This window comes from Heteronotia binoei, chromosome 17, assembly GCF_032191835.1.
Source record: "Heteronotia binoei isolate CCM8104 ecotype False Entrance Well chromosome 17, APGP_CSIRO_Hbin_v1, whole genome shotgun sequence".
In the NCBI taxonomy this organism is placed as follows: domain Eukaryota; kingdom Metazoa; phylum Chordata; class Lepidosauria; order Squamata; family Gekkonidae; genus Heteronotia; species Heteronotia binoei.
Window position 1 is genome coordinate 22069922 of NC_083239.1, and position 23906 is coordinate 22093827.

Sequence of the window (23906 nt, forward strand, 5' to 3'; positions counted from 1 at the left end):
TAAAAAAAAATCAGCCAATTTATAGTGCGACAGACACCCTCTCAAAAAAATTAAGGTATGCAGTTTTTGCTGCCCTCATCTTGATAGCCCAGGTTTGCCTGATCTCATCAGATCTCAGAAACGAAGCAGGGCTGGTCTTGTTTAGTATTTGGATGGCAGTCCACCGTTAAGGAAGTCCAGAGTTACACAGCTACACAGAGGCAGGCGATGGCAAACCACCTCTCTTTGTCACTTGCCCAAAAAACTCTAAGTTGGCTGTGACTTGAAAGCATTTTCCACCCCCACCTCCCCAATTCTATTGTTACAGCAGAGAAGGGGGAAGAAAAAAAGCCACCAAGTTGGACACATTTTATTTTTTCCCCAGTTTAAAAAAAATATAACATCACAGTTTGTAAACAATTATTACAATATTCAAAACCACAACAAACAGACTGAACACATACCCAAGAATAATCTTCAGTCCTGGAGGGAGATGCTGAAGGGCAGAGGTTGGGGGCTGAGGGGGAGGGGAAGCTTAACTGTGATCTCCCAGAATGCTGGTCTGGAGGCCCTTCCCTCTGCAATGTGGGTCAGCTGGCAGCCCTGCAGAGCATCCACAGGGACAAGTTCCAACCCACTCCTCCAGCCTGCTCTGGATCATTCCAACACAGTCATGACCTACAAGGGTCACCTTCTCCAGGGCCACTTCTTACTTGGCTCCACCCATAGTGGAGCTGCTGTCTTTTAGCCTCATTCACCTACATTGTGCCCAGGGCAATGAGGCTTCCATCACAGCTGCAGGCAAGAATCAGGTCAAGCAGCTGTCAACAGCTTCACACAACTAGCCTGCCCTGGGTCAAATGCAATTCAGGCAAGGAAGGGAAAAAATACACAGTGCGCCAACCAGCCAAGAACAGTTTGGCCCCCAGAAAAAAGCTACCATAAAAAATGCTGGTCATCAGTTTCAATGCTCCAAGCGCAGACATCTCTATTCATCCCAGGGGCAGAAGAGGAAAAAGCAAAACTACTCTTCTCCTTCAGAATGTAGGAATATTTTCCCCAGCACTGAAGATTTAGCCCTAGAAATAAGTTTCTAGCAATCCCCAAGTTCTATGTGTCACAGGACTCCCTGTACCACCAACAAAAATGCACCAAAGCTACATTTTAAGAAGCAGGTGGTGCTAAAACCAGACTGCCTTATCTGCTGGTCTGGAATCCCTTGGATAAGGAGTACCAGAACTTGACAGCATTTTCCCCTTGCCAACCACCGACTCTTATAGCCCTTTTAAAAAGTATATTCCTCCACCCTCCCTTAGCATAAAGATTTTCAGCTGATCAACTGAGATTCAAATGTCAATCAGGACAAGAGAATTAGCGGTTCTGACACACCACTAAAACTACTCTGAGCCACTTCCGACCAATGGTACCACTTTTATAGCAGGCATCACTCTTTTAAGTGAAGGGAGTCTGGAGGGGGTGGGGAATCTCTTTCCCTCAACTTACAAAAGCTCTTCATGGCATCAAGTGGGAAGGGGTGTAAACAAATGAGGAGGGGGGAACCATTCCCATTTGGGGCTTCAGGGGATTGTGGGGGGCGGGGAGGCTTCCAGGACAGTAAAGGGAAAGAACACACTAGACTTGCCATTAAGGGCCATGTCTCAAAATTATGTTGCAGGTCACGAGAAGGGGAAAAGGGCTCCCTAATGCTAGAGAGGTTGGACAGAATTTGGGGATTACAAGATCTTGCATTAAGAGTCATGGATTTAGGCAGGCCACCAAAGGTAGGTTTTGCTGGCACGATCTTGAGGGAATGTCCGGTGTTCGGGTGGGGGAAGTGGGAAATGAATGGTCAGGGAAGGAAAGATGGCCGGCACTGGACATGTTGGGGTCAGCAGATATGAGAAAGACTGAAATCTAATAGAGATCTGGGGCAAGGCTCAAGAATATTGCCTGAAAGAACTTGTATGTGTTGTCAATAGCAGGTGGTTCATTTGGGGGGGCTCGGTTGGGCTGAAGAGGCCATGCAGAGAAAGCCCAACCTGCCTCAGGGAGTGGAGTCTGCAGCTCTGAGAAGAGGGGACAAGAAGACGCAAGGCCAGGGAGGGGAGGGCAGGATTGCATGCCAGGCCCCCGACCTCTCTATTTCTGCATGTCACACTGGAGCAGGAGAACAATGGAAGGGTCACTCTTGGCAGCTTCCTTGAACTCCTCCAGGGTGATCTGGTCATCTTTGTCCTTGTCCATCTTGGTGAAGATCTTATCAACGCGTTGCTGGGGGGTCAGCCCATCTTGGTTCATTCTCATCATGATGACGGTGCCCACCATCTTGTAGATAGCCTGAAGAGGGAGGGGAAGAAAAGGCAGCTGATCTTTGGCACAGGCTGACCCAACAGCACAAGATACAGTAGGGTATTCCAAATGGCATAAAATGTCAGAAGAACCCTGCTGGATCAGATCCATAGTCCATCTAGTCCATCATACTGACCATAAAGTGGCCAACCAATTGCCCTGGAGAGCATACAGGGCCTAAAGGGCCAGGCCTTCCCCTGCTGTTGCCTTCTGGGAGTGGTATTCAGAGATTTGCTGCCTCTGTGCATATAAAGACATAAATACAGCCTGAAGGATCAGATGAATGACAGTGACCAGCCAGTTGTCCTAGAGGACCAATAAACAGGGCACAGGGGCCAAGGCCCTTCTCTGATGTGGCCTCCAAGCACTGGGTATCAGAGGTTTACTGCCTGTGACGACAGAGGCTCCTTTTAGTCACTGTGGCTTTAGACACCATGGGCCTTGATGGATTTGTATTTATCCTCTATGAATACCTCTTAAAGCCATCTGTGCTCACAGTGATCACAACCTCCACTGGCAGCGAATTCCACAGTTCAATATTTTCCTTATGAGGGTTAGTGGGAATGTGGAATGGAATAATATAGTCTAATCTCATAAAATAAGCAGGGTTGGTACTAGGATGAGAAGCCACCAAGGAAGACTCTGTAGAGCAGGGGTGTCAAACATGCAGCCTGGGGGCCAAATCAGCCCCCCAGAGGGCTCCTATCAGGCCCTGAGCAACTGGCTGTCATCTGCTTCCTTCTCCCTCTATCTTGCTTCCTTCTGTGTAACAGCTTGCTTTGCAAGGCTTGCTCAATCACACAGGAGCTACAGAGCAAAACCTCTATTTTCTCCACTGGCTGAGGCTCCTCCCTGGGGAGGAAGGGGAGGAGGCAGAGCTTGCTTTGCCAGGCTCTCTCAATCACACAGCAGAGCTACTACGCCAAGCCTCTCTTCCTTCTGTTGGCTGAAGATCCTCCCCCTCCTGGTCCCCTGGGGAAGGAAGGAAAGAGCCAGAGCTTCCTTTGCCCAATTCCCTGGATCCCATAGGAGAAATACAAAGAAAGCACCTTTTAAGACCGAGTGCCAATGTTTTAAGCATGTTTTAAGTTTTTTTTAAAAACCTGTAATTGTGTTTGTCTGTGTCCTTTATAAAGTTTATATCTCTGCTACCTAATTTTAAATAGGTACATACACATATGGCCTGGCCCAACCTGACAAGGTCTCATTTATATCAGTTCCGGCCCTCATAAACAAATGAGTTTGACACCCCTGACCATGTAGAGGAATGATAAGGTAAAACTACCTCGGCTTTTCACTTGCTTTGAAAGCCCCTTGTTAGAGTTGCCATAAGTTGGTTGGAAGTTGATGGCCCTTACGTATATATGCATGGGGATTAGAAGCAGCCAGGCCAAGCACATGGACTGAACCCTCTTTCCAGACTTGAAGCCAGAGATGCCGCCACAGGAGGTAGATCCTTCAGAGACTGTAGACAGCATGCAGGAGTCCCTGAGAACAGAACTACCCATTTTGACCCAGAATCCTTCATGCGTGGCCCTGAACAAATACTAAAGATTGCATAGAAATGTTCCTGAGAAAATGTATCCACAGACAACATCCCCACTGTCCTCTAGCTACCTCAATGATTTCTAGCATCTCCAAGCGCGTTATCTTGCCGTCTCCATCCAGATCATACATCTCAAAGGCCCAGTTCAGCTTCTGCTCAAAGCTTCCCCGGGAAGTAACAGAAAGTGCACAGATGAACTCCCGGAAGTCAATTGTTCCATCACCATTCTTGTCAAATGTGCGGAAAGCGTGCTGAGCGAACTTGGATGCATCGCCATAAGGGAAAAACTGCAGACAGAAAAGGGAGGAGAGCGGTGGTGCTGTTAGCAGCATCTGAAAGAGTCTGAAGAGACATTCCTGTAAACATGTTCACGCACTGGAAACTGGCTCAGACAGAGAAGCTATGTCTTTCAACTAGGTTTGCACCAGCTGCAAAAAGGGGGCCAGTTTAGAATATTCTAATAGTTGAGGAGACCCAGGTTCAAATCCTCACCCACCATGAAATTCACTGGGTGAGTGGACCAGTTATTCCTTCTCAACCTAACCTACCTTGCAAGGTTGTTGTGAGTATAAAATGGAGAGAAGACAAATTATGTATACTGCAGTAAGCAACATGGAGAAGGGCAGGATAAAATAAACAGGTCTCCAGGACAACAGAAATAGCTTAAAGCAGGGTTTCCAGCCTTTTGAGATCTGTGGGCACCTTTGGAATTCTGATACAGGGTGGTGGCGAGATTCACAAAATGCTTGCCACAGGAGGGAGAACCAGCCACAAAATATGAGGGAATGAAGTTAAAGATGAAGAAAATGGGCTTCAGACCAAAAAAGAAACAAATGCCAGGTGGTAGTTGACTGATTAATTATTGTACTATAAAGTCTCCGCATTTTGCTGTGCAAGCTGTATCAGGGGGAATCAGAGCATTCACCTAGTGCTGGAACTGTCTACAGCAATTCAGTTCTTTTAATTAAGGGAGTGAGGTTATGCATCGCTCTAATAACTAATGGACATTTCAGACTCTAATAACCAATAATGGACATTTCAGACAGAAGCTCCATTTAACAGGATGCCTTTAAAAATGATCCTATTGTTTTACAGTATTTTCTTACATACAAACAGCTTACCTTCTGTCACACAGGGAAGATCCTTTTGCTGCAGTGGCAGCTGCTGTCGGAGCAATATTTTTTTTAAATCTGCATAGCCAATCAGAAGCCCTGCTGGGCAAAAGCCCTATCTGGCAGCTCCCGCTTTCCAAAGACACTTGGTGGATGCCAGGAAAGGTGATGGAATGTGCCATAGAGCCTATGGACTCCATTTTAGAGAGCCTGGCTTAAGGAAATCACACAACAGCTGGGCCCCCCAGGATCTCCAGGGCCACTCACTCCCAGCCCTGCATTATAGCACAGCCCACTGGCCCCCTTCTTTCCCTCCCCATACCTTGATATAGAGTTGCTGGAATTCCTCCAGATTGAGGATGCCCGTGGGACAGTCTTTCAGGAAGCCTTTGTACCACTGCTTCAGCTCTTGCTCGTTAAATTCTGTGTTCCTCACCAGGTCATCCAACATCTCGGGGGCCAGCTTACTGTTGTGTTTGCCCATTGTCAGTTCTGAAAGAAGCAATGTGTCAGCAGTGCCAAAGCACTGAGATTCTCTTCCCTCAAGGCCCCCTGCACTGCACCGGGTACCCATTGGCTGCTAAACGACCAGCAGAGTGTAGCAGTTGGAATGTCAAACTCGAATCTGGAAGACCCAGGTTCAAATCCCTACTCTGCCTGAAATTTCCTGGGTGACCTTGGGCCAGTCACACACTCTCAGCCCAACCTGCCTCACAGGCTTGTGGTGAGGATAAAATGAAGGAGGATGAAAGCCACTTTGGGTCCACATTGGGGAGAAAGGTGAGGTAGGTAAATAAATAAGAACAAAAACAAGGATGGCTATGCCTGGCACTGCAGCAGGATTGCTAACTAACCAGAAGATATGACCTGGCTGCTCATGTGCTTCCAAGAGTCGCAGTATGCAGGCCTCAAAGTCAGCAGGAGCTCACAGGAGCACAGCTCCTGAACCTTTCTGAGGGCTCCCCCTCTTCCTCCCCACCTACCTTGTCCATTGAAGAGGAGGTGCAGCTGCATAACAATCCCTGGATTAGGAGAGCGGGCAGCCAGCCAGCCAGCCACCAGGGGCTTTCCCATACCCCCAGCAGCCCTAATTAACCCCTGGAGAAGCCCGCAGCACCCTTTCTTCACGTCTTATGTGATTTTGGGCGGCAGGTGACAAGTACCGTTTTCGCACACAGCTTACCTCGCAGTCACAATCCTGTTCCCTCCGCAGCGTCCAGTCAGATTTCCCACCATCTGTGCCGGAGTTACAGGAAGTGTCGCGGCTTTTGCCTAGCAAACGTGAACTGGGTTTTAGCGGTTTACGTTTGCTACGCAAAAGCCATGGCACTTCCTGTAACTCTGGCGCAGATGGTGCAAAATCCGACCGGGTGCTGCGGAGGGAACAGGATTGTGACTGTGAGGTTAGCTGTGTGCAAAAACAGTCTTACTGGCCTTTTGACTGTGGGAGGGGGGCGGCCCAGAGGAGCCCCAGGTGAGCAAGGCCTGCTTGGGTTGGCTAGATCTCTGGCCAGCCCAAGCAGGCCTTGCTTGCCCGGGGCTCTCCTTTCTTGCATCGGGGGGGGGGGGGTTGGCTGGGGGGGCATCGGCATATACTAATGAGTTATGCTAGTGAGCTCCACCACCTATTTTTCTACAAAATGACCCCTGGCAGTATGTACAGAACACAGCAGGTGAAGCTTTTCATGACAGAGATAAAATGTTGTTACAACAGTATATGGTTGACAGTGGCTAGTTGACACAGCACAGCTATACAGAATTCTGGCTTTCTTTCCTCTGGCAGCTCTCAGGATCCTTGTGCCTCCCCAGTCCATCAGAGAGCTAGTCCCACTAAAAGGAAGCCAGGGCAGTGGTTATAGCACTCCCCAACTACACTACAGGTTTCAACAGCCCCACAAGGGAAGAGGCAGAGCTTCCAGAAAGCCTCTCTGTGGGCCCCATGGGAGGGGAGAATTCAGCCTCAGTAGGGAGAGGGGGAAGGAGAGAAAGGGTTGGTGGGCTACAGGGTTTGATGTGAATATTCACTGCTAGCAGCTGTTCCATTCGACACATGTGGCAAGAGGAGAGGGAGATGGGCATTGCCAAGGGCCCAGAAAGAGGCCAGGCCTCCTCCCGTGCCTTCAACCACCTGAAGTCGGGAGGTGAAGCGCTGCCGGCTCCATTCAGCGCTGTGGCTGTAAAGGAGGCTCTTCCTCTTTGCGCGCCAGCTTTTCATTCCAGTCGCGTCCGCGTCGACTAAGTGCTGCAAAGAGGGTCGAGGGAGGAAGAAACGAACGGGGCGGGGCAAAGGAGAAGCTGCGCTGCCCCCAGCCAGCCTAAAAGCCGACAGCCTGCAGTACAATGAACGTCTGAACGCTAACTGCTCTAGCAGCCAGCCTCTGCTGGACGCTCTGCACGACGGCCCTTAGGCAGTCCCGCAGTTTCTCCTGGACTCCATTAAAGGGGCATCTTGACCGGCCACGCAAAAAGGGGCTAACGAGGGCAGGAACGGAGACGCCGCAGTCCCCAAATTCCCCGGAGGCGTCGACCGGGTCAAAGCACTCCTCTCCGCGCACCCCGGGCTGAGACCCGCGCAAAGCGGCGACGCATGCCTTCCTGCCAAAGTCGGGCGGCCGAGTCCTGCCCTTGCCGGCGTCCGGCCCACATGCGCAGAGCCAAGGCCGCCTCCAGAAAAGGGGTTTTGCTTTAGGCCCTTCCCCGCCAAGTCTGCCTCGCAACCCCCGAGGCATCGAAAGGCGGCAGTGGCGGGGCGGGCGCGCCGCTCCTCTTACCCCGCAGCCGCTTTGGCAGACCTTTGGCTGCCTCTTCCCCAGCTTGTGAAGGGCAGCAGGCAGACGCCAGTGCCGTTACTGAAGAAGCCAATCGCAACCAAAGCTAGAAACGGTTTTGGCAGGCCAAGAAGTAGCAGGAAAGCGGCGGAGACCCGACTATGTGCAGAGTGCCTTACTCAGGTAGGCGCTCTGGCCAGGTGCATTCGTCTGCATGCACATCGCTCCTTAAAGGAAGAAGGGATATCTTCCCCCCTCATATCAGTCCGCACCAGGGCGAGGCTGAGGAACTTGGGGGCTGCCCGTTGTGCTAGTCTTATCAGTCGAGCAGCCCCTTTTGCCTCAGTTTTCCTTCTCCCCAACCTTCTCTTCCATTCAGCTTAACCTACCTTGCAGAGCTGTTGTGAGGATAAAATGGAGGAGAGGAGGAGGTCTTGCAGAGACCTAGCGAGCCAGTGTGGTGTAGTGCTTAAAGTGTTGGACTAGGATCTGGTAGACCCAGGTTTGAACTCAGGCTGGGCCATGGAAGTTTGCTGGGTGATCTGAGGCCAGTCACACATTCTCGGCCTAATCTACCTCACTGCTGGGGTCTTTATTGAGGAGAAAGATGGGGTATAAATTCGCAAAAAATAAATATGCCTACTTGCCCTGGTCTCCCTCCTTCCTGGTGCTGGTCTTGGTCAAAATGACAACTTTTCCTTTCCTCACAAAAGCTGAACTCAAAATGACTTCGGTTCCCTGAGCAACTGACTGCTCAGAGTAGCAGCAGTCAACATCAAAAAACAGGCCACTGGGGCATAAGATCCCGTTCAAGGCCCTGCCAATGGGGCGCAAAAAGGTGGACCATGAGATGATTGCAAAGATAATGGCTCCAAGCATGTGCAAAGTCCTTTTCCCTCCCAAGTAATCACAGGCAGCCCCCAGAGAAAATTAAAAAAACAAACAGGAGCGTTGTGGTACCTTAAAGGCTGACTAGGTTTTATTATATTCAGCACATGCTTTTTGTGAATTAGGCCTGCCTTGTCACAAGAGCACAGGACTGTTTTGGCAAAGGCTTAGCAGTCGGATAAGCCCTGACCTGGGTGGCTCAGGCTAGTTTGGTCTTAGAAGCTAAGCAGGGTTGGTCCTGGCTAGTATTCGGATAGGAGACCAAGAAATACCAGGGATGCTGTCAGAACTGGGAACTTCAAAAGAAACGCATCACTTTGTTTCAAAAATTAATCCGTTTATTTGAGAACTATTGATGCCAGGCAATGGCAAACCACTCCTGAACATCTCTTGTTTTAAAAACACGGGGGTCACCATAAGCTGGTTGCAGCTTGATGGCACTTTGCACCAACAATGCTGGGATGTGTTCACATCTACTTTACTTTCTGCTCACTTTCATCATGCTCCTTGTGTCTATACACAGTTCTTGTGTCACCCTCCTCTTCATTTCCAGAGCACACATTCCCCTGTATCAGCCTCATAGAGGAGTTTCCTCCTCTAACCCCATTTATTTCTCCTTTCCTTTGTACATGCATTGAGTTTGCCAAAGACTCACAATGCATCTAGCATGGTGTAGTGGTTAAGCGCACCAGACTGTAATCTGGAGAGCTGCATTTGATGCCCTGCTCTTCCTCCCCATGAAGCCTGTTGGGTGACCTTTGGACAACCACAGTTCTCTCAGAGCTCTGTCTTCCCCACCTACCTCACAAGTTGCCTGTTGTGGGGAGAGGAAGGAAGGCGATTGTAAGCCACTTTGAGATTCCTTAGGGTAGAGAAAACCAGCTCTTCTTCATCCTCTGTGGAATACCACCACATTAGAAGGGGAGATGCATGTCTGGTGGATGTATGCTCTCTGCAATAGTCATTGCATGTCCCCTTGTGATTACAGGTGTAATCCGCATCTTCCCTGCAGACGTTAATGTTCTTCAGGAAATTTGTGGTAAACACTTGCTGGGGAAAACCACAGATTGCCCCTCGCCATCCCCTTGCTGTCCTCCTGCACAACACAGGCCACACACATGGAGAGTCACTGCTGGATGAGCAAACAAGGCAGGAATCCCCTGTCCCATACAGTGAATGGGGTGGACACTGGCCCGGGCAAGAGAGGAGCTCTCTGGTGTCAGTCAGCATGGTCTGCAAGAACAGCCTTGGCAATTCCTTGCTGGTGAAAACTGAGCCAGAGAGTGCATACCAGAAGATATTAGGGTGACCCTCTTTCAACATTCTTTTATTTACAGGCCGAATCTCTTTCTAGAAACCTGAGACTTTGGACAGCTGTTTGTGTCCTCACAGCAACAAAGAAGCTTCTTGAGCACATGACTAGGACTAGAGCACCACAGGACTTGCTTCTGAGGGAAGTGGGGTAGAAAGTGTCATCAAGTTGCAGCTGACTTACTGTGACCCCACAGAGTTTTCAAGATGAGAGACGAAAAGAGGTACTTTGCCTGCCTCTTGCTAGCAGCCCTGGACTGCGTTAGTTGGTGGTCCTCCATCCAAATTCTAACCAGGGCCAATTCTACTTAGCTTCCAAGATCAGACAACTTTGGGCTAACCTGAGCTAACCACATGGCAACTAGACTGGCATTTTTTTTAAAAAAAAATCTCCAGTATTATTTGCAGTAGCTGTCCCTGCTTTATTGAAAGGTGATGTTCAATAAAGCAGAACTAGCGCTTTAACAAAAGGACTGGCCATCCAGTTAGAACATTTGCATGCACAGACCTCTAAGTAACAAACTAAATGATCACTTATGGAACTAACTTTCTGTCGTTCATTGAGAGGGAACACCAACAATAAAGTGAGCTTCAAAGAAGCATACTTTTGCTGTAATATGCCTCAGATGTCCAGGTGGGGAAGGAATGTCCTCACTCACAGTTCCATCCAGCCCTGGCCCTCATCCACAGTTCACTGTGTGTGACACCACAATAGGGTGGTGAAGCTTGCTAGTGATCAGATGCATAAGAGGACAGCAGAGCCCCTATAATGTTAACAGCTGTGCAGGAGTGGGAACTTCATCAGTTGCAGTTTTTCTCATGCCAAAATTCCCTCATCCTGCTCCAGGAGTCTGGCTGTCCTTCTTCTCAACTGGGTATCTTAGTAGCTTGTGCTGCAAGAGCTAAGGGCATCCCTGCTAGAGAAGAATGGCAAAATGTCCAACCAATAGTGACAACTCATGCATAAGTAGCAAATAGGCGGCATGTAACATCGCCACCTGGATGCAGGCTACATCCAGTGCTGTGGAGTGGCATATAATCAGTTCTGCAAAAAGTTTTTGCTTCTGAGACTTTTGCCTTCTTGCTTTAGACCACCCCCCCCAATATCCCCATGGCGCAGAGTGTTAAAGCTACAGTACTGCAGTCCTAAGCTCTGCTCACGACCTGAGTTTGATCCCTGGTGGAAGCTGGGTTTTCAGGTAGCCGGCTCGAGGTTGACTCAGCCTTCCATCCTTCCGAGGTCGGTAAAATGAGTACCCAGCTTGCTGGGGGGAAAGTGTAGATGACTGGGGAAGGCAATGGCAAACCACCCCGTAAAAAGTCTGCCATGAAAATGCTGTGAAAGCAATGTCACCCCAGAGTCGGAAATGACTGGTGCTTGCACAGGGGGCCTTTGCTTTCATTTCCTAATATCCAGCCTATCAGCCAAGATCCTCCTCACAAGCCCTGCTCTTTGGGCCCCATTTGCAGAAGTGAGGAAGGTGGCAACCAGAGATCAGGCTTTTTCCAGTGGTGGCACCTCACCTTCAGAACACCCCACCCCTAATTACCTACCTTTAGGCACCAGGACAAGACCTTTATTTTTACCCAGGCTTTTAGCTGAGTGATTTCATCTTCTAAAGCCTGTTTCTAGCAGAAAAATTAGTTTATGCATATCTTTTAACCTGCTTGGTGTTGTTTTATGCCATTTTATGTCCTTGCCTTATTTTTATGCTTTGTTTTTTAAAACTGGTAATTTTATGGTGGCAGTTTTTATGTTTTTATTGGAATATTCTGCTACCTTTGTGTGTGAAGCAGCCCTGCACAAACAAAGAAGGGGATGATTCCCTTGCTTTGCATAAAAAAAGTTCCCAGGTTTGATTTTTCCAGCATCACCTTGGCTGGCAAAGACTTCTGCCCCCAGAGCAGGCAACAGCCTACTAGATGGAGCAGTCTTTTGATTCTGCATTAGGCAGTGGCAAATGAAATGCAGTTTGTGCATGCTCAAGGGCACTGAGTTCTTGTTTTATTGTTTAGATAATAAGTTCAAACCTTTGTGAAACAGGCTCAAACTAAGTCCTGAATGGTGCAGTGAGAGAATATCAGGTTTGGAGGGAGAAAGTCTAGGTTTTAATCCCGTATCCCCCCCACCCCAACAGGTGGTGTGGGTCTTGAACCACTCACAGGATTGTGACTATGAAAATAAAATGGGATGTGTATGCTCAGGACTTTCTCTTTTGAAAAGAATGATGGGATCTGTAGGTAAAGTGATGTGCAAGATTATAAGTTACACAGAGATCTTTCTCAGCCTGGATGTACAACTGAAACAAATCTAAATGAAGGAAAACGGTATTTGTAGAATTTCCTGTACTTTTTAATGTTTATATTTCCTCTCCCCTTTTACGTTTTTAGAACATACAGCAGGAGGAAGAGCTCTGTGTAGGTCTGAAGGTTACACCCAGCATTCAGTCAATCAATCAATCATTTATTAGGCTTAAAAGCTCATAAGCCATACACCCATAAAATTTACAAGTTTAAAATTACAGTAAAACAGAAAATTACACCCAGCATTGTGAATCTTGATCAATCCTAATCAAGGTTATTACTTTATTGTTCCTATAAATTTTTGTTCTGATACACCAAAGTAGTAACTGATTTTTCAAGATAGCATAAAAATTATATCAGGGGATCTCCTCTCCTTCCACACAGTGTTTTTTGGACCTTTCATGTTGTCTATCCCCCTGCCCCCTTCAGATTTTTACTGGGGTGTTTATTTTCAGGATGAGATTTGGGAGCGGGGAAAGGAGGGGCAATCATCTCATTATCCTATTACATATAGCAACTGGTACTGAGGTTGCTATGGCAACAGTTGCACTGTAGCAAAATTGTTCTCCGCGGCAGCAGCCAGCATCCCTATGCTACCCGCCAACTCTTTCATCCTTGTGTATCTCTAGCATCCCCCTTGTTTCCTACTTTCAGGGATCTTTTATTGCTCCGGCCATTAAAAAAAAGACATCATTCCTGACACAAGGGTAAATCATTTTACCTTCTGGGAGGAAGAACTCAGAACAGAAACCAACAACAAGCATCCAGATTTCTTCCCCTTTAAGCAATGGGTTATATTAGTCTCTCTGTTAAGTACTTTGAGCTACACTTGTTCCCTCTAATTTCAGAACCAAGTGACCTCGAGAGGAAATAGTTTGTGGTGCTTACATGGGCAGGCTGGAGGCTCTGCCCCTCTCCCAACCTCCTTGCCTTCCCTAATTTTGGTGGTGGTGATGCTGAATCAATGGGAGAGGAAAGGCCTACTGCGAAAGACTGTGATGGTCTTGGTATAAGATCAACAAGAAGCCAGTGCATTAAACAAGAACCAGCATGGCAGTTAGAGTGTCAGATTAGGATCTGAGAGATTCAGGTTCAGATCCCCACTCTGTCATGTAAACTCGCTGGGTGACTTTGGGCCAGTCACATGTTCTTAGCCTAACCTTAGAGAGCCAATGTAGTGTAGTGGTTAAGAGCAGAGAACTCTAATCTGGAGAACCAAGTTTGATTTCCCACTCCTCCACATGAAGCCAGCTGGGTGTCCTTGGGTAAGTCAGTCACAGTTTTTGCAGAGCTCTCTCAGCCCTAAAAACAAGTCTAGCTCACTACCTAGTGGTATAACACTAAGCTAGAATTTGTGTCTGCCACACAATCTTAGGCTCTCCTGGCTATTCTACACATAATTCCATATGATAATTGGTTGATTAATTAAGCCTATCCTTCCTCACAGTGCTGTTTTAAGGATCAAATAGAAAAGGGGGGAAATTATGTAAGCCACTTTGGGTTTTACTGGGGAGAGAAAGGAATGCATAAATAGCTAAACTAAATCAATCAGAAGCCCTTATTTACTCCTCCTCCACACCTACCAACTTTTGAGCATCCGGAATAGGGAGATTTAGGCACTCTATCACCTTCCTTAAGTGCCCCCAAATTAAGGCATATTCTTCCATTCCAGAGATATTCACACATGTATGGAAAACAAAGTGCTGTTCATATTTATTTTCATGATTCTACTTATTAAGCATTCTGATAGATGTTTCCTCTTTTTGCTGCACATGAGCTATGCACTACTTCCAAAACAGTAACGTTGGCTGGCTTTCTAGTATTTTTAACAATGTTTGTTGAAAAAAGCAGCTCACATTTTGAATAGTTGGCTTGCAAAATCCGGTTTGGTCCTTTGAGTCAACTCAGGTTTACAAAGGGTTTCTCTTCAGAAGTAGCATATACACTTTGCAAGCATAAGCCCCCTCCCCCATTCCTGCAGTTAGAATAGGATTGCCTCCTCCAGTTGGGGAAATACCTGGAGACTTCGGGGATGGAGATTGAATAGGGCAGGATTTGAGGAGGGATTTCAATGGGGGTATAATGTCATACAGTCTCCCTTCCGAAGCAACTATTTTCTCCAGGTGAACTGATTTCAGTTGTATAGCAGGAGATCTCCAGCTGCCACCTGGAGGCTGGCAACCCCAAATCTCAGGTAGTGGAGCTGAAAAAGATCTCCGCTAGAGATGTTGGGCTGCCAGGAGTGGGCTAAACAGAATCCCAATGTAAGGCAGCTTCTTGTGTTTAGTAAAGTTCACATTAACTTGCAAATAAGCTAATGTCATGTTTAAAGCCTTAGATTAAGTAATTAGTAGAAACAAAAAGGGCAATGCAAATTTTCAAGGGGTTTGTACACCTACCCCATTGTGAAAGGCTAGAGCACGGAAGCTTCTGTACAAAAACAAATGACAAAAGGGCTGCGTTATCAAATCACGACTGCTGCAGTGAAAGAATTTTTTTTCTCCATCTGCTGTAAGACTAGAATTGAAGGTTCTCAAATGAAATGGACTGCCAGTAGGATCAGAATGGTTGTGGAAATTGCCAGCAGGTCACAGTCAACATGGTGATCCTGAAGGCACCGCTTATTTATGGAGACCTTGCAGGGTTTTCAAGGCAACAGACAAACAGGCATGATTTGCTGTTGCCTGCCTCTGTGTAGCAACTCTGGAAGTCCTTTGTGGTCTCCCATCCAAGAAGAGTTGCCAGCTCTGGGTTGGGAAATACCTGGAGATTTTGGGGGTGGCGCCTGAGGAGGGCAGGGGAGGGACTTCAGTGGGGTATAAAGCCACAGAGTTCACCTTTCAAAGCAGTCATTTTCTCCAGGTGAACTGATTTCTGTCACCTGGAGACCAGTTATAATCCCAAGAGATCTCCAGCCACCACCTGGATGCTGGCAATCTATGAAAGGAAAGGAAAGGTCCCCTGTGCAAGCGTCAGTCGTTTCTGACTCTGGGGTGACGTTGCTCTCACAACGTTTTCACGGCAGACTTTTTTTTTTACGGGGTGATTTGCCATTGTCTTCCCCAGTAATCTACGCTTTCCCCCCAGCAAGCTGGGTACTCATTTTACTGATCTCGGAAGGATGAGTCAAGCTCGAGCAGACTACCTGAAAACCCAGCTTCCACCGGGGATCGAACTCAGGTCATGAGCAGAGCTTAGGACTGCAGTACTGCAGCTTTAACACTCTGCGCCATGGGGCTCTTCTGGCAATCTATACCCAAGTACTAATTAGAACCAGCCCTGCTAGCTTCCAAGATCTGATGAGACTGAGATATCCTGGGCCATCCAGGTCAGGAGAGATGAAATAAATTATTTATTCACACTCCCCCTTATGGAAATCTCTGCCGCAGGACAGGGGAGGGACTTGGTTATTAACATTAATTGCTAAATAGAGCCTCTATAATCAGAAGCTGTATACATCTGAAACTTCATGATGAGAAGAGGGAGGCTGCTGTATTTGGGGTCAGGAGCTTCCCAGTGGCATCTGCTGGTCTCCGTTGGAATCATGATGCTGGGCTAGATTGAGACTAATTTCCCACTAGTCTTATGCTGGTCTCACGCTCTTCTTCTCCCCGGGGCTCCCGTTGGATTTCACACTATCGCCTTTTTTGCACGGCAAACAGAAACTGATTTTTAGAGGATCTTGTTTGCTGCGTGAAAGGGACAGAGTTTGCTGCAGCCTCGGGGCAGCTTGTGGGAAATTCAATGGAAGCCTCTCTGAGAAGAGGAGAGCAAGATAAGGCTAGTGGGAAATCAGTTTGAGTCTGATGGTCAGATCCAGGTGGGATCTGCCTTGCAAAAGTCCCATGCTGTCTCACAAAGTGTTTTGCATTGATTTAATAAACTCAGCTCATGGACAGCTTATAATAAATGCTGATAACATTGAATAGAATCAGAATGAAGGAGAAACCGGGGAGAACAAGCATAAAGGGGAGATATCATGTTTGTAAGGCTTAATTTTGCGGTGGGGTGCTTTCTCCTCAAAACAGGCAGGAGGAAACTGCACACCAGGACAGGGGGCTTCTCTGTTCTTCATCACCCCAGCTCCTTTCTTCCCATTTGTGCTCATAACACTTGTGACCATAAAGAGAACTAGCCACATGGACCATGGTGGCCAGCTGTGACACACTCCATTAGGCTGGAGAGACTGGAAGCTGTGGAGCAGCTGTTGTGCTGTCCCTCATTTGGGCCAACTAAATGCCCCCTGGCTTTTTCCCTCACTAGATCCTGTTGCTGTACAGTACCCATTATGCTGCTTCCTTTCAACTCCTGCCCTCCCCCAGCTCCTACTTTGCTTTGTGGCACTCAAATGCGTCTATTTCCTGGGAATGAATGAACAGGGTCCACTGCTCTTCATCAGAGGCAGAAATACTACCGAGCTGTGGATGCTGATTTGTGCTTAGCTTTAAGAGTATCCAGAGTCTCTGTCCAGTGGGCAAGTTGCAGGAATGGGTGGTGGAAGTGCTGTCAACTTGTAGCTGAATTTTGGCTATAGGGTTTTCAAGGCGCGAGGTGAACAGAGGTGGTTTGCCATTGCTGGCTTCTGTGGAGCAACCCTGAATTTCCTTGGTCTTTGGACTTACATCCAAGCACTAACCAGGACTGACCCTGCTTAGTTTCTGAGATCGGGTCATCCTGGGCCATCCAGGACAAGCTGAAATGAGGCTTGCAGAAATGTGATGGTGAAGAGGCAAAAAGCACTCATATATGGGACTTCCACATGCTGTTTGCCCAGTTTCAAGGAGACATTTTTGCCTTAGTCAGCCTCCCTTTGAAATCAAATAATCATCCTCTCCCTTTGGGCCAGACCAACAGCCTGGGGCAAAGCATACATGGTTTTGCATAAGGGAACAGTAAACCTGATGTAATGGCTCCCTATTTGCATGACCCTCCCATGAGGTGCACAAATTTGGCAGCTGAAGATGCTTGTTCGTGATGCCTTTAACCCCTTGGTTCATTGAGGGTTAATTGTACCCCTTCTAGAAGGAAAAGAATTTGAACGCCCCCCCCCCTCCAATAACAATTTTTGTATAAACAGGTACATATCCCATCTGTGGCATGGGCATTTCTGGGATTGGTATGATGGTGGAGGAGAAGCATGGGATGGTTAGGGGACAGGACAGGACAATAGACCAGGGAGCACCTGGGGGAAGACAAGAGATTTCTGAGGTTTCACGCACTGCATGTCTTGGCTCACTCCTGCCCTGCATTCGAATCCTTCACCTATTCAATGCTTTCTCTGCAACCATGAGGGACTGTAGTTTGCAAAACCAAAACAAACACTTGGTAAAAGTCACCAGACCTTGTATGTGACTTCTCAAGAATGTGAGTTAGGTTGTATTCCCTCTCTAGTCAGAGTGCTGTGCCCCAGTAGAGAAAACTGTATTCACAAATATCTGGAGTCAGATACCCAGAGAATGAAGGCATAGGAAAAGAGAAAATGTTAAAGCAATAGTAGTAATTCTTTTTAACACCAGTGCCCTTAATAAACTTCATAACAGCCAAAGTCACACACAGAAGGATAGCACACCTTGAAACGGCAGATGGTCATTTGTATATTGCTTATCTGGGATGGAAAAAACCCTGGACTGTGGACTACAAACCTGCTTCACTCGCTCAGATCTGCCTGCGCAAACCAGGCTTGCTGCTTCAAATGCAGAGGCAGCAGCCAACTCCCTAGAAGACAGGGCAGGAGCTGGAGACACGGCCTTGCGCTATCTGCATGGATCATCAGGAGGCCCTTGTCTGGCTCAAAACTTGCCTCTGCTTGGCGCTCAAGAGCCTTTGACAGCTGCTCTAAACCCTCATCAGCAATGTTTGGACCGTAATCTGTTTGAGACTGCTGCAAGGACTGCAAGATAAGATGCATGAAGTGCTTTGAACCCTCCAAAGAACTCTGTCCACCATGTGCTTCCCTCACTTTGATTATTCTCTTTCTCCCCTCATTGGTCTATTTTCAGACTTCCTCCTCCCCATCTGAGCTTCTAAAGCAAAAACCTCTTGTTCCTGTCTGCTTTCTTTTCAGATTTACGGTGATGGAAGTAAGTCGATTTTCAAAAAATTCTGGAATTGGCGTTGAAATCACAAGTTGTCATTTGCTCCCTGGCTAGCAGAAAAGCTCTCACACTCCAGAGGGGGGGCGGGGTATGAAAGTAGTCAGCAGACTTAAGCAATCATATCCAGAACTCCCACTGAAACCAAAGGCAGTTGTTGGTGGTGGAAAGTGTCACCAAGTTGCAATGGACTTATGGCAACTCCATACAGTTTCCAAGGCAAGTGATTAAGCAGAAGTGGTTTGCCATTGCCTGCCTCTGCATGGGGATTCTAGTATGCCTCAGTGGTCTCCAGTTTTCCCTCTAAGCTGCATTAGAAGAAAAAGAAGACTGCAGATTTATACCCTGCCCTTCTCTCTGGATCAGAGACTCAGAGTGGCTTACAATCTGCTGTATCTTCTCCCCACACAACAGACACTCTGTGAGGTGGGTGGGGCTGAGAGGGCTCTCACAGCAGCTGCCCTTTCAAGAACAACTCCTACGAGGGCTATGGCTAACCCAAGGTCATTCCTGCAGCTGCAAGTGGAGGAGTGGGGTTTCAAACCCGGTTCTCCCAGATAAGAGCCCACACACTTAATCACTACACCAAACTGGCTGTCGTGTGAGGTTGCTCAAAGTTTTTTAGCCTCTGGCTCGCACATTTTTGTCTTAGCTTAGGAAAAATGGCTCCAGAACAAACTAATGCAGTAGCTCCCAACTTTAATGCCAGTAGCTCATGGAGTAGAATTTTTGCTCACAAGACTCCACAGCTTAGGGGGAGTATTGATGGTCTCGCATCCAAGTCTTAACAAGGGCTGACGCTGCTTAGATTCTGATGAGATTGGGCTAACCTGACCCATTGAGGTCAGGGCAGCTACTTTTGAGTAAACATGCTGAGGATCAGTGGGCAAGTTTGTCAGCCCACGATCTAATAATGATGGAGGAAAAAAACAGCAGGGCTGAAGCAGACCCTAAAGCAGACCCAGCCCAAGTTGGACCTGGAAAATCCACATAGGGTTAATTTGGGCCACAGTTCCCCAGGAATGTCCCTTGCCCATACTTCTTGCCAATGATGGCCCACGATCAGAGGAACCAGGACTTCTTCAAGTGCTCACAGGACTGAGCTCTGGCCTCTCTCTGCTGAGGTATATTCTTTACAATACCCGCATCTATGCATGTCATAGTTTTCCTAGCTCGCCATGGTGGGGTGGGAGCACATCGGTACCATGGGGTGCCAGTCCCATAGAAGCCTGACACTGTGCTGATTGACCTGTAGGTGCCCACCAAAGATCTTGGTGCTTCCCCAGGCATCTGTGGACTGTTATTGTGGGGCTTGAGCTGCAATGGGAGTAGAACCTGCTCTGTTCATTCCTTCTAGGTATGCATGCTGTTTTGGATTCTAGTGTTGATAGTAGCTTTATTGTAACGTTGCCATCTCTAGGTTAAGAAATTCCTGGAGATTTGGTGATAGAGCCTGGGGAGGATGGGGTTTCATCCATCCTCCCCAGGAGAGGAAGGACTTCAGTATGGTATAATATTGTAGACTACACCCTTCAAAAAAAGCTATTTTCTCCAGGGAAACTGATCTGTGTAGCCTGGAGATCAGTTGTCATTTCAGATCTCTAGGCCCCACCTGGAGGTTGGAAACCCTACTTTACTGCCCCGGTTTTTAAGACATTTAGAGAAGGCTGTGGCTCTTACTAGAAAAATCCTTATTGCATATTCTGAACTTTTGTAAACCATCTTGAAAGGTAAAAAGGTGAAGGTAGTCCCCTGTGCAAGCACCAGTCATTTTCGACTCAGGTGACGTTGCTTTCACAATGGGGTGGTTTGCCATTGCCTTCCCCAGTCATCTACACTTCCCCCCCCCCCAGCAAGCTGGGTACTCATTTTACCGACCTTGGAAGGATGGAAGGCTGAGTCAACCTGGAGCCAGCTACCTGAACCAGCTTTCGCTGGGATCGAACTCAGGTCATGTGCAGAGGGCTCCGACTGCAATACTGCAGCTTTACCACTCTGCACCACAGGGCTCTTATCTTGAAAGGTTTCCCCCCCCCCCCAAAAGAAGGTGTGGGATTAAACTGTTAATTTTTAAAAAAAAAATTAAAAAGAAGCAATAAATGAGAACCCTTTCTTAGCTCTATGAGGAAAACACAATGGGCTTCCCAAAGAGCAACTCACCTGGCCACCTGTTTAAATGATACCTGTACAATACCTGTTCTTTGGTCCTTTTAAAGCCATCAGTGTGCCACTAAGTGCTTATAGGGTTGCCACAAAGCCTAGATAATATGTTCTGTGCCTTGAAGACAGACCTATTGTGTGAAAATGGACAAGTGAAGCTATTCATGGTATAGAGATAAATAATATCCCATTCAACCTCTATTGAGCAGATTGCATTTTTCCCTCCAGGCAGCTGGCAACCTAAATGGCTGTTTAACTCTGATTGGCCAGTGTGCTTGTTAATTAAAAAAAAGAGAGAGGAGGGAGGTAACTTTTGAAGGATTCTTTGCAAGGCAGACAGACAACATATTTTTAGTGGGGAAAAGAAGGGAATCATAAAGGCATGTTTGGACATACATTTTGCGGCACAAAGATCTCTGTAAATTCAGTCTGTCTAGCAAAGCAGCATTCTCTGTCTCTCTGTTTCTCTCTCACACACTCGATACATCCACCAATCCAAGCCTTTTGTCATGGATGCCAAACTCCAGGTGGTGGCTGGAGATATCCAGGCAACAGAGATTTGTTCCTCTGGAGAAAATGGCCTGTTTGGAAGGTAAACTCTATGGCAGTATACCCCAGTGAAGTCCCTCCCTTCACCAAACCCCACCCTTCTCAGCCTCCACCCCCAAAATCTCCAGGTATTTCCCAACCCAGAGCTGGCAACCCTAACCCAAGACTTGACCAATCCAGCAGTTCCTATTTAACGGTGCTTTCTCATCTGTTTCCTGTCCTTAGTAATTGCCCGTGTTTTGTCTCACTGGAAATGTCATGCTGGGTGGTTGCACACAAGGGCACTGAAACCAGCATCTTGGCTCTTCAGAAATGAAATCTCTGCATGGGGGAGATATAAACTTTGACTTGATGGCCAGGCTCTCTACCGAAGTCCCAGAAGAGCCTTTGGTGATGAGGGGGGCAGTGTAGGGGCTTCTGTTCAGGAAGTGGGAAGGAGGGTGTTACCAGAGGATCCCCCTTTTTGTCTGTGAAATGTTAGGAATCCACATAAAACAAACACAAATATCCCCACTCTTTCAGGTCTTTGGAGAGCAGTGAGACTGCCAGTTCTCCCCCCACCCCACCCCACCCCCATACACACACCATGCCAAGAGGAGGCCACATCATACCCCACCTCCTTCTCTTGCTCCCTCCCTCTGTCCATCTGCTAGTTCCTAAAGGCAGAAACCTTCTCTTCCGCCTCCCCTGCCAGCCACTGGGAGATTTTATAAAATCAGACACCAAATTCTCAAAGTCTGTTTTCTTTTTCGGAAGGGGATTGAGATGAGAAAGGATCTGGAGGAAAACGCTGTAGGGGAAGAGCAAAAAATTGTGAGCTGAGGCTAACAGGCATGGTATGAGAAAGAGAGAGAGTGCGTATTGGTGTGTGCGTGCATGTGTGTGAGAGAGTGGAAAGGAAGCATTTCACGCCTCCCTAGCTGGGCTAGAACCAGAGTTGGTTTCCTTTGAGCCAGGGCTTTGAACCTGTTTTGAATTACATAGCTGAGCCCAACAGCATGTGAAGGAAGTGTACCTCTGAGCATGTGCTGATGGCTGTTTCCCTCCTAGCTATAAAACTCCATCCTGTCCCAATCCCAGAGCTTTCAACAGGACATGAGTCACTGGCATTTGAGGTCTGACTGAGTGGAACCTTTTTATAAAGCCCAGAATTCCTGTCCCTTTAGGAAGGACAACTTTTGCTACTGAATTCTGGGGAGGAGAACACCGTGTGACTTCCAGCCACCTAGAAGAAAGCACCACCACTCCTTAGCAAGGGCAGAATTGTGCCAACCAGATGCCATTTAATTGCAGCCCTGGTGGAGATAAAACAGGATGGGTCTGAGGCTTTGCTTTCCCTCCAAATAGCATCCCGTCACCCTGGTGCTCCTCCCAAACCTCTGGGGGCTGGGGTCATTGGGGTGTTGCTTACCTTGGAGGGTCTGCCTGACCCCAGGGGGTACCAGCCCCAGGTGCAAAGGTTGAGCTGCAGGAGGAGGAATGCCTAAGCCATCCACCAGAGGAGAGGCCTCCTGCTACTGCTGCTGTTGCGGCTGCTTCTGTTGCTGCTGCTTGGTTTGTTCCTCCACCTGCTCTGCCTTGTGCATTTGCTTCTCCGCCTCCTCTTGTATCACTATGTGCCCCTCCTAGCTTGGAGGAGGGAGGGGCCACCGGCTTGGCTCTTGGGCTGACTGGCTGAGACGAACGCCAGTCACTGCCGACAGCTCCAGGTGGAGATCTTTGCTTGCCTGCTTGTGCCCGTCAACCCAAGCCAAGGCCGAAAGGAGAGTGCTCAGGCACAATGCCTCGTGGCACTGGGCAAGTCCCAGCCTGGCACCCTCCAGGGATCGCACTGGACCTTCTGTCTCTGCACAAGGGATGCTCATAAGTCACAGCACTGGAGAGAAACATATGCAGCAGTCTCCGCCCTTCTAGATGTATCCCCAAGGTCACATCCTGCATGTGAAGGTACCCTTCAAAAACAAGACTAATTTCTAGCCCTCTCACACCTTTTGTCCAAGAAGCTATCAAGGGGTAGGAAAAAGCCCCAACAAGATCCTTAGCTTTCTCTGGCCATGATTTTTTTTCTTACTGTGCTCTTACCCTTAATCCCAGACGTGGCAGCAGTTAACAGTCAGGGGGTGGGGGGTGGGAATGCAGAGGGGTGTTTCCTGCATATACTCAGAGACTTGTATCATTATCAATGCACTCATTCCAGGACAATGATCCAGCATTGGAAAGATATGATGAGGTTATTTCCTTGATTGCAATTTAGACTTTCTTGGGGTGGGCGCAATGTAAAGATCTCCTGTTTTCCATCCTCCCTGTTTGGTACATTGGCTCAGGTACAAGTGTGGGGGTGAACTGGGGGATGAGACAGTGCCGGGAGACCATAATGGGGGGGAGGGGGCAAGTACGGCTCTGGTCTGCAGGGTGCAGCGTGTTGCTGCAGTCTGTAGATGTTGGCCTGCACGTTTCTGAACACAAGTGGGAAACGTGCTCTTCTTCAGCAGCAGGGGATTCATAGCCAAGAATTCTGTTACATGTGTGGAGGAAAAAGGATTCAGGGAGGCAGACAAGGAGGGAGAAACCTCACTAGGGTTGCCAGGTCTGTGTCAGAAAATACCTGGAGACTTCAGGGGTAAAGCTGAGAGAGGGTGAGGTTTGGGGAGGGAGCAGCCTCAGCATGGTACAATGCCATAGAGTCCACCCTTCCAAAGCAGCCATTTTCTGCCAGCTGGAAATCAGTTGTAAAAGGGGGAGATCTCCAGGCCCCACCTGGAGGCTGGCAACTCTAAGCCTCACAGAGCATCACAAGAGAGGATGGCCAAGTGAGAGCCAGTAGGCTGCAAAGGCAGGAGGGAGAGCT

General features: G+C 48.0%; 1 protein-coding gene across 1 annotated transcript; it reads right to left on the bottom strand.

Moving 5' to 3' along the window:
- Positions 1 to 334: 334 nt before the first annotated feature.
- Positions 335 to 22653, bottom strand: HPCAL4 (hippocalcin like 4). The gene is made up of 4 exons (XM_060258241.1): positions 22470 to 22653; positions 5309 to 5478; positions 3946 to 4161; positions 335 to 2316 (listed from the first exon to the last, which is right to left on the bottom strand). The coding sequence occupies exons 2-4, from the start codon at positions 5468 to 5470 to the stop codon at positions 2119 to 2121; spliced, it is 576 nt and encodes a 191-aa protein (XP_060114224.1). The 5' UTR covers positions 5471 to 5478; positions 22470 to 22653; the 3' UTR covers positions 335 to 2118.
- Between the last annotated feature and the right edge of the window lie 1253 nt (positions 22654 to 23906).

Coding starts and splice junctions, on each gene's coding strand:
- HPCAL4 (XM_060258241.1), bottom strand. CDS start 5,470: ATGGGCAAACACAACAGTAAGCTGGCCCCCGAGATGTTGGATGACCTG. Junction 4,162..5,308: donor TCCAGCAACTCTATATCAAG/GTATGGGGAGGG, acceptor TTCTGTCTGCAG/TTTTTCCCTTATGGCGATGC. Junction 2,317..3,945: donor AGATGCTAGAAATCATTGAG/GTAGCTAGAGGA, acceptor CTCCCTCTTCAG/GCTATCTACAAGATGGTGGG.